General features: G+C 39.1%; 2 protein-coding genes across 17 annotated transcripts in view; both read left to right on the forward strand.

Moving 5' to 3' along the window:
* by (focal adhesion protein tensin) overlaps positions 1-5,187 on the forward strand; it is a 132,178-nt gene extending 126,991 nt beyond the window's left edge. For 13 of the 16 annotated variants that reach the window (XM_026819428.1, XM_026819427.1, XM_018036556.2 and 10 more), the window contains 7 exons: positions 187-536; positions 867-956; positions 1,845-1,953; positions 2,042-2,258; positions 2,328-2,693; positions 2,782-3,064; positions 3,153-5,187. In XM_026819428.1, coding sequence (XP_026675229.1) covers positions 187-536; positions 867-956; positions 1,845-1,953; positions 2,042-2,258; positions 2,328-2,693; positions 2,782-3,064; positions 3,153-3,312 — 1,575 coding nt within the window. In that variant the 3' untranslated portion in view covers positions 3,313-5,187. The remainder of the gene's footprint in view (positions 1-186; positions 537-866; positions 957-1,844; positions 1,954-2,041; positions 2,259-2,327; positions 2,694-2,781; positions 3,065-3,152) is intronic. The other 3 variants (XM_018036552.2, XM_026819429.1, XM_018036554.2) reach the window with 3 other exon arrangements.
* A 657-nt stretch (positions 5,188-5,844) lies between these two features.
* The window catches only part of LOC108632053 (carboxypeptidase B), a 5,237-nt gene continuing 786 nt past the window's right edge, over positions 5,845-10,295 (forward strand). Inside the window, exons 1-8 of the mRNA XM_018036350.2 lie at positions 5,845-6,175; positions 6,430-6,744; positions 6,827-6,926; positions 7,108-7,213; positions 7,387-7,548; positions 8,578-8,791; positions 9,480-9,695; positions 9,943-10,127. Of these exons, the coding sequence (XP_017891839.1) occupies positions 5,997-6,175; positions 6,430-6,744; positions 6,827-6,926; positions 7,108-7,213; positions 7,387-7,548; positions 8,578-8,791; positions 9,480-9,695; positions 9,943-10,127 (1,477 nt within the window). The 5' untranslated portion in view covers positions 5,845-5,996. The remainder of the gene's footprint in view (positions 6,176-6,429; positions 6,745-6,826; positions 6,927-7,107; positions 7,214-7,386; positions 7,549-8,577; positions 8,792-9,479; positions 9,696-9,942; positions 10,128-10,295) is intronic.

Here is a 10,295-nt window from a genome sequence, read left to right on the forward strand (position 1 = left end):
ATGTATATATTATATCATAAACTAGAAATCTCTCCAAACATTCTTCCTGCACATTTCAATGATTGAGATTGTACACTTCGAACGTGCTTGATACACTTCGCTTGACTAGAAGTGTGCAACATCTTATTAAGTGTTCAACTACAAATTATGCGGGACACTCGATGAAAATTGGTCAAAAAATTGCAGTCGCACAATGACTCGGCATCATCGTGGACCGAGAGGAGCGTCAGTCCCGGCAGTGCAGTGGTCAGCGGCGCTTCGAGGCCGCAAACGCCGGCGTTCCCGGTGCATCCTCGAACGCCGTACGTGAACAATTCCTCACCGACGGTCACGTTCGCGGCCGACCGTTCCTACAGCACGTCGAACACCAGCTATAACGTGAACAACAACAATAATATGCACAATATTGAAACGACTGGGAACAACAATAACAACAACGTCGGGAATTACGCCAACGAACGAACGATCTATATCGAGGAACGAAGAGAAGTCTCGAAGGAAACGGGACTTCCACCCAAGAGTCCGACAACACAGAGGTAGGCAAGCCATTCCATCATTAAATTTAATATTAACACGTTTTTCGTCCCCTAGTTAATACAAATAACGTTTGAGCCTCGAAGAGCTTATGATAAAATTACACTTTGCTAAAAGTTTTGAAAAAATTGAACAATTTAAGTCCACCGTATACCATGATTAAACCTGTTTTGTACCCTGAATAGTGCTAATAATTTATTTTTTAAAGTTAACTGGAGATTCGTCATCGGATAGTATCAAAATTCTTTTAATTGATGATGAAAATTTCTCTTTTCATCGGACATTGCTGTTAGGGCAATGATTATGACACAGAATGATATTCGTGATTCTAGACGCTTGAGTTTTCCGGCAAGCGGGTCACTTAAACAAACGCATAACAAACGATGGCCGCTCACTAACCAATCGGCGTCGTTCGACTATAGGTAATATATTATTTGAGAGCACTGGCAAGTGATGAATTCACGTTTCTGAACGATGATTTCGCAGATGCGCTGTGAATGTTTAATGTCGTGCCACTAACCGTTTGTATTGGCACACCTTCGTTGCAACTGCATCGTGATGGAATTATAAATGCACCCGAGTAGATAAATTACGTACAAGATAGCGTTTAAAAATGTAATTGGATTTTGATCGGTGCAGTTGCAACCGTTTTGCAGATCGATATATTGACGAAAAGAAAGCGGAAGAGCTGAAGTCACGCATAACTCGTCTGTTTGCACCTGTCGAACTAACAAAAGCTCGAGCTTCTTGCATCGTGAATCACCTTAAAAGTATAGATACTATCATGCAATGAACGTACAAACATCATCGAAGTGAAAAAGAAAAGATGACAGAAAATTAATAATTCATTGACAGGCTTCTTATTAATGACGAATGAAAGAAGCACTCGACATCGCTGATTAACATGTATAATAATACCGTGCACTATCGTTTACTCAGTGACAAGTATTCTCTTTGCAATACGTGTACATAGCCGTGTGTGAATAGTATTTAGGTAAAAAAGAAACGATTGTAACAGATGTATCGTGCAATTGTATTTCTATTCTCTGTCTCTCTGCCTGCGTTTCCTTCATGATTGACACATTCCTGTCCTATTCCCCGATCTTTTTCTCTTCTCGTTGTATGTTCCACATTTCTGATGTTTTCTCACGGCGTACACCTTGCACGAATCACGTGACAACATACATATACGCACAAACACGTACGTACATCTACACAGAAATCACAAAACTGTCGCGTTTGCCTGCACACGGAAAACAATCCGATTCAGAATGCACTTTATAACGATGCGCGTTATTGTTTCCTTGTAGCAAGGACCGATCTGTTTCTCCGATAAACGAGTCGATGATGCAACACCCACAAGCTGTCTCGCGCAGTCCTGGTACTCCGACTCACATCGAGTTCGCCCAAAGTCCTAAGGTACGTGTGAATTTGGACCATCTTTTAACTATTGCACTTATATTATGTAATGATTTTTTTTATTTATTTTTTAATCTAATTGTGACAGGAATTGTATGAAGATCCAGTGATTGGTTTTCAGAGTGCCACTTCGTATACTTCCATAAATAGCGGCGGCCAATCATCTCCTCAGGTCCAGTATTACGGCTCGAGACGGTCCAGCGTTCATTCGAACACCGAGCCTCAAGAAGTAGCCGATGCGCATGTGAAATTTGTGCGCGACACCAGCAGAATCTGGTATAAGCCGAACATATCTCGAGAGCAAGGTGTGTACTTAATTTATTCTCTTCAATTTTTTAAGTAAAACCGAGCTGCTCACATTTGATATTTTACAGCAATCTCGATGCTAAAAGATGCAGCGCCTGGAACATTCGTTGTCCGAGACAGTAATTCCTTCCCAGGTGCCTTCGGACTCGCTTTAAAGGTGGCAACTCCACCCCCAGGCGCCCCGAGCAGCCCCAGGGACCCGTCTAGCGAGTTGGTTAGGCACTTTTTAATCGAACCCACCTCCAGGGGTGTCAGATTAAAGGGGTGTGCCAACGAACCAGTTTTCAGCTCCCTGTCGGCATTAGTTTACCAGCATAGCTTAATGGCTATGGCTCTGCCTTGCCAGCTGCTTCTCCCTGAACCGGAAGCAGCGGCCCGAGCCCTCGACTCGCCTGGGACGAACAGCACGCAGCAACTGCTCGCGCAGGGTGCAGGTAATAAAAATTCTATAATATCTTTAATTATACTTGAACGCTTGCAATTCTTGTGCGCGTATTTATGGTTTGCAATTTCCTTTGTTAGCCTGCAACGTCTTATATCTTTTCACCATGGATACGGAGTCATTGACGGGGCCTCAAGCCATCAAGAAGGCAGTGACGACGATGTTCGAGCTAAAACAACTGCCTGTCGCAACCATCGTCCATTTCAAAGTTTCGACCCAGGGTATTACCCTGACGGACAATGCGCGCAAACTGTTCTTCCGCAGGCATTATCCCACGAATAATATCAGTTACTGTGGTTTGGATACGGAGGAACGCACTTGGAACTTCGCCAGCGAAGATACTAGCCGACCAGCCAGTACCCAGTAAGTAGATGTAACATGTGATCATTTTTGTTATTTTATCACTTAACTAGATTTATTGCATTTATCGTAATCATATTTATTTTTTCAGTCGATGCTTTGGCTTCGTGGCCAGAAAACCGGCGCACAAATCAGACAATCAGTGCCACGTGTTCGCCGAATTGGAACCGGAGCAACCGGCCACGGCCATAGTAAGTTTTGTGAACAAGGTCATGATGGGCAACTCTATAGCGAAAGCTAACATCGTTTAAATCCGCCGCTTCGTCGCACGTGCTCGAATAACGGTTTCATTTTTGAGACCTCATGAAAACCGATGGAAGAAAAGAGAAACGAATCATCGAGAAAAATCGAAGCCGAACGTCACTTACCGAAGAAAATACCGAAAGACGCTAAATAATTGATTCTTGTAATAGGTCTTCGTGCATTTCGTGAACGTAGGGTCGAGTCTGTAGAGAGCATGAACGTTCTTCATTATTGTAGAAATTAACGATAAGAATTGAATTGTTATTTTATTGAAAGAAGGGAAACAGTGAGATATCGGAAACTCGATTCCATCCCCGTGTCAGTGATCAGACGATTCAGAAAAGAATGTTATTATTGACGATCGTTACTGTTGGTTATTGCGTTAGCGTATAATAGAGTAATATAAATGGTACACGGAGCGAAGTACAATGAAGCTGGTCAGAACTTTACGATTCTCTTCATCGTAACCTATAGACAGTCGCCTTACGTTATAAGGACATTGAATTAACAACTGCTACTTTATACCAATTTTTTACGTCTACAATTAAGATCGTTCCATATTAATTGAGAACAGAAGTAAATTTCATTTTCGATTGAATCTACTTCCATGGGGAGTGAAGTTACACAACGCAATTATTGTACTTCGCTTCCGCCGGAAATTAATTACGATCGATATGCACACGAACGTACTGATAGCTGGTAGGCATAGTTAACGATTATATGGACCGTGCTCTATGCGCGAATCTCGACGATCATCGCGCATTCGAAGCGCAAACTCGCGAGTACGTGTCTCGACCGCGAAAAGAGTAGTTACACATATGCATGTACCCTGTGTATCTCGACAACGCAAAACGAAAGCAGAAGATAGTCGAATAACTATTATATATTAATCACGTTATACTTGGGACTCTCGAGTAATGTTTATCGAAGGAATGTTACGTCGTTGCGGAGTGCTTGTGCCTGAATCGTGGCCCGCAATGTTTCACGATGATACAACGTTACGAATAAAACGTTCTATAAATGCCTGTAAATAAGTTAAACAGAAAGTAAAGTGCCGACTAAAAAGGCACTCGTTCATCCGAAGAGAAGAGGGGATTGTGGAAGAATATATAAAATAGAAGAAACGAGGTGGTAAGGAGAAACGATTCTCCATGTGTCAGCGTGACGGAAAATAAACGATACTCGAAGAGGAGTAAGCATCACATTTTGTTTGATGACCACTCAGTAGGTTCTTGCCATTTATTCGTCCTCGCGAGCGACCTCCTTCGTACGCGAATCAGCGAAGTAGGATCCCATCGACGAATATGCAGTCAATTATTACGAAGGAAACAGTTACATGTAATTAATGACAATACCGTGCCACGAGAGGATCCGCGATAAAAAGAATGAAATGTTTTATCGCATCCTCGACGCCGTAACAATTTTCTTTCGTTCCCCTTTCCGTTCTTTCTGCACTGTTTTCAATGTGTCATCGAGAAGATCGGTTGGGATTTTAATTAAGCTTCCTAAGATAAGAGAAGCGTTTGTTAGACACTGTGCTAGTCAAAATTCGACGCGTATACTCGAGCAGAGAGAATCCGACGTATCGATCCCGATGTCCCTACGTCGCGGGGCTGTTGCGAACCGCTCGATCTTTCTTCTCGATCCCTACCCCACCCTTCATTTCGTTATCGTGGTTTTGTCTTGTATGTATTAATTTTCGTACATGTGGAAAGCTGACTAACAGAGTAATATTAATTTAACACCAGTCATTATTATAATTATTAATTATTTACTTATTTACGCTCTATTATTACGTACGTTCACGCAATAATTGTACCGTCGCGTGCTGCAACGGTACGCTCTTATAGTTGTAACGATAATAAACCATATTCGCAGCGTAATACCGAGTATGTACTTATTTCCTACCTTTTCCATTTCTAAGAAAATGACAGTAAAAACGGCAGAAACAATTTCAGTCAGTCTAGTTTTTCAGATACTAACTACACGCTCTTCTTACATCTAGAACAGTCTTCGGGCAAAGTAGGATACTCTCTCGTTATCTCACTTTTTTTATCTGTGAACATCGTCTTGTTAGCAGCGTAAATTGCATATCACATAATGTTGCAAAAAATATCAGATCGAAAGTAAAAGTCGTAATGTTGTACTATGTCAGTCACAAAATATTGTAGTCAAATGGGATCAGACAAACACGGTAAGTAGATTACAGACTCTCGGTTACCGTTAATGGATTAACGTGGAACGAGCGATAGCAAAGAAAAAAAGTATTACAATATTTTTTCTCTATTTGCTTCCGGGTATAACTAACGTAATAAATAAAACAAATAAAAGAATATTTTTCTAATTATTCAAGTTTCCTTTACTTTAAAAAATTTCCTGAGTGCGAAAACAAAATTAGAAAACTGACTTAAAATAAGCTTATAGTACCCTTTATTTGTGCAAGGACATTCGGTAAAATTGTATTCTGCGAACACCAGGACCTCCTAGAATTCCGTATGAATCTAACGAACGCAGAATGCCATACAGAAATCCCGTAAGCCGTAATGGGTCACCGAGGGGCATTCCAAGTGAAATTGTTGTTTTTCGCGTACGAGCAACAAGTCTGGAAGACTGGTTCCGGCTGAAACCAACGAGATCAGTCAACAAGGAGTCTTCGAGACGGTCACACATCCTGGCCTGATCCAGGCCGACCATGGCTGTCGACTTCAAGTCGATCCTGCGCCTCGTGTTCGGTTTATCAATGATTTTTATTATGAATCGGGTCATGGCTCGACCGGATCGCGGTGATTTTGAATTTCTTCCTGGAAGAAAGGCTAATTCCTCTGTGGGAAGGGGTAACTGGACCGTCGATGAAAAAAGTCGAGAAATGAGGTGCGTGTTCGAAGAACGTCGATTAATACTTCAAACGAGATTCAAATAATTGGTGACATTGATTTTAGTGAACAGTGTTGTGAACTCTATTTCATTTAGTTTCGATTCTCATTTATAATGAAATTTTCAAAGTCCATTATAAATTCAAAATTCTTATAAATTAAATTCAAAAGAATTATAAATTCAATTCAAAAAATATTTAAATTCTTTGAAAGTAGTAGCTGTCACAATATATGAAGACTATACTGTTATAGGTATCTGAATGAAGACAATATGTTATTAAGCCTAATTAGCGGTGATGAAATGATCGATAAGGAATACAAAGGATTTTCTATTGTGGAAATGGTCGAGTCAATGTTTTCCGCCGTAGCTAACGGTATCGGTTCTTTCATGACCAGCATCATTGGTCCAGAGAAAAATCACAAGTCCCGGTCTGCGAGAGTTAGTTACAAAAATTATCAATTGATTAGATTATTGCCTAATACTCAAGGACACGTGAACGAGTTGAAGGAACTTAAGGAAACCGAGCCAGAAGACATCAAATTCTGGACTGAACCAATGTATAATAAGTATGTTACCTTGATAGTATAAAAAATTTTTAGCTTAAGTAGATTGGCCGTAATTTAAGTCAGTTGAAAATCAACATTTTAGAACAACGGACGTAGTCGTTTCACCGGATCTCATCTCCGATCTTAAGATGTTCCTCAAAGACAGAGCAATTGATTTTCAAGTACTCATACCGGATCTTCAGGTACATGATATTACATAGCGAAGGAATATTCTGTTAATACTGATTATATTGATACAAGGATTTACCAGTAAACAAGCAATTTAAACACCAGTTAGATATAATTATGATAATCGCGAAATTACCCTCAATTGATTGTTAATTTTAATCTTTCTTTAATTACTGATTCATCTTATGACTTTAGAAAATGATAGCTTATCAAAATCCCAAAATGACAAAGGAGCAGCGCGTAGATCTTCTTAGCACTCATGGCCATAGCATGACTTGGAAAAGATATCATCGATACGGAGGTAAATAAGCCACCCATTTAACTCACGATTGATTTTATATTTATTTTTATACGAATCTAGTATAAAAATATTTAATTTTCGTTAAAATTAATATAAATTACAGTGCGTATGAATTTAACTATAACTGGTGCACTTTTGCTTTTAAGATAGAAATAATAAATATTTACTTCCAGAAATTGTTAAATATTTGGAATATTTAGCCCTTCGATATCCAAAGATAGTTGAACTAATAACGATAGGTCATAGCTATGAAGAACAACCGATTAAGATGATTAAAATTTCAACCGGGCCTAACAAAAAGGGTAAAGCTAAACCGGCGATCTGGATAGATGCTGGTGAGTTACATTGCTCAATGTTATTATTTGGAAGAAACACGTTTATCCGGTTACCAAAGAAGAGTACATTAAATATATGTAGTATACCTACAAGCAGGCATATACGTGACTAACGTGACTGACATTTTCTCGTATCGAATTAAATGGGATATACTGAACGCAGTGAGTTCTAACGGTTTTGTTTTTGACATGAAAGCCTGATCTTTGCTATCCCAATCATTTTACAGATTTGCGTTTAAGCACTACAATTAATGATAATATATGCAGTTCATTAAGAAAATGTTCTCTTAATACAATTTGTAGTAAATATACTAAAATTTATTGTAAAAAGCAAAACACAAGAGCAAGAATATTACATACTGTTCTATTTTATGTTAAAAAATAAACGCTAAAATTCAAACATCTCACTGTATTCTTTATCAGGACTGGTTTACGTTAAAGATAAATTTTTTAATTTTATAACGATAAAAATTTTGATACCATTATTGTTGAGCCTATCTGTTTTCTTACAATCAGAATTTATATTATGTAAACCTAGAAAAAGTTGCATCAGAAATTTATATCTGCACTCTAGCTATCTAGCTTATATCTGCTATCTAAAAGTCAAAGTATAAAGATAGAATCTGATATAGATTCCACGACGATCATATGACCCCATTATAAAAACAGTTATTCCTGTGCGAATGTCCTGCAATGATCTCTCTAGTATTCAAATTATTCAACTCTTATTGACACGGTATTTTTAAAATTAAACAAATAAAATGGCCCGAAAACAATATAAGTGATGCATTTAATTTATCTTTTACAGTTGTTCTATACTACTCTACTATACTAACTATAATATACTTTTCAATATTTCTTCGCTAGATTCCAATTGATATATTAGATAAACTTTTTAAGTATACGTGGTCAATTTTTGGAAAACATATTTTGAAGAACGTAGAATTTCTATGCCTGATGTGTTCCACGTGATTCTATACCGTTACACGGCTCCGTCTTTTTTTCTCGAATTATCCTGACATTCGGCAGGTATGCACGCACGTGAATGGATCGGCTCCGCTGTGGCGACCTACATCGCCAATCAGTTAGTCGAGAAGAACACGAGTTACGCCAAGTTGCTGGACAATTCAGACTGGATGATCTTACCGGTCGCGAACCCGGATGGTTACGAGTTCAGTCATACCGGTGACAGACTGTGGAGAAAGACAAGAAGCAATCATGCCGAGAATCAAGAAAATAGCCGGTACGAGTTAGTACCCTCGTTTTCTCAGCCGCGCACGAATGCGTAGGGTATGATTGGGCAAAATGTGCAAAATCCACTTGAGAGGGTCAATTTTTATGACTGGTCACGAACGAAACCCAAGTTTCCTGTCCGTCAGCTTTACTGAAAACAAAAATCCCTCATCTCGGATCCGATTCATGTCTCAAGTGTCTCATGCTTGATACTATCTCTGAAATAATTACGAGGGGTCTACGTACGAAATTTCAGACCCAAAGAACATCGTCAAACATGGGGCATTGGACAAGCTTCCTCTCTTCTATTTTGCTAGGCGAGCGAGCATTCGTTTGTGAGATTTGCCAGTTTCTTTGTCCTTAGGTACGCGCCAGGTCGTAAAAGCGACCCTTTCAAGTGGATTTTACGAGGATGCGCTACCGCGCATTGCACAGATCTGTCATAATCTTCGGGTCATGAAGGTTTTTCTTCAAGACCATTGTATAACCGAGGGAAAAGATATAGCAACTGTCGTAAAACAGCGGGGTTGCCGTCCCTCACACCTTTAATAAAAGAGGTCATGATGACGTGCTACTGGGTTTACAGCGTGTTATCTCTTTTGTTAAAAGTGTGAGGGACAGCTAGCCTTAAGCCTGCTGTCTTGGTTAAATTATATCTTTGACCGATAAGTTAGTTTACATAGATTATCGCATTCCAGTTTTCTTCAGCTAGTAAACCACTACACGAAGTGGTTGTGGGGTAAATGCGAGGGTGTTGACCCGAATAGGAATTTCGGTTACCATTGGGGCGAGGTGGATGAAGGTGGAGCAAGCTTGGACCCTTGTCACGAGACTTATGCTGGCCCACGTCCGTTCTCCGAACCGGAAACCAAAGCGATGGCTGATTATATTCTGGCTAATAAGCAGAATATTAAGTAAGCGGATGTAACGATTGATACAAATTATTTTTTAATTAAATACCTTCAAATAATCATTTTTAATTCTGATTAGAGATTAGACAAAATTATCTTACAATTAGTGGTATCTTTTTTGAACATGGAATGTACCTAAATGATAGCAACTGTCTAAAATTAACTGTACGCAAAAAGTGTGGAAATGATTTAACTTTATAAAAATCAGTATAAATCTGAAAGACAATGGTTGCTGAAAAAATATTTTTAGGATGTACCTGACTTTACACTCTTACTCACAAATGTGGCTAGTACCGTGGGGGTATACATACTCGAAGCCGTCTGACTATTCCGAATTGTTTAATATGGCTAAGAAAGCGGTAGGGGCAATTTCAAAAGTACATGGAACTGATTATGAACTTGGACCATCGTCTGATCTCTTGTATCCAACGTCAGGTACGATAAAGACTAACATTCGTACTATATTTAGCTATTAGTGACGTACGAAAGTACTTAACTAAACTGATAGCTAATTGATTATTTTATTGATAACAATAGTACAATAGTAAGATAAGATCTGGATGAAAATATTCCTAACAAATATGTCAGCACTTTTTGTAAAAC

The sequence above is a fragment of the Ceratina calcarata genome, unplaced genomic scaffold, assembly GCF_001652005.2.
Source record: "Ceratina calcarata isolate Rehan_Ccalc_2016 unplaced genomic scaffold, ASM165200v1 scaffold151.2, whole genome shotgun sequence".
NCBI classification, from domain to species: Eukaryota; Metazoa; Arthropoda; class Insecta; order Hymenoptera; family Apidae; genus Ceratina; species Ceratina calcarata.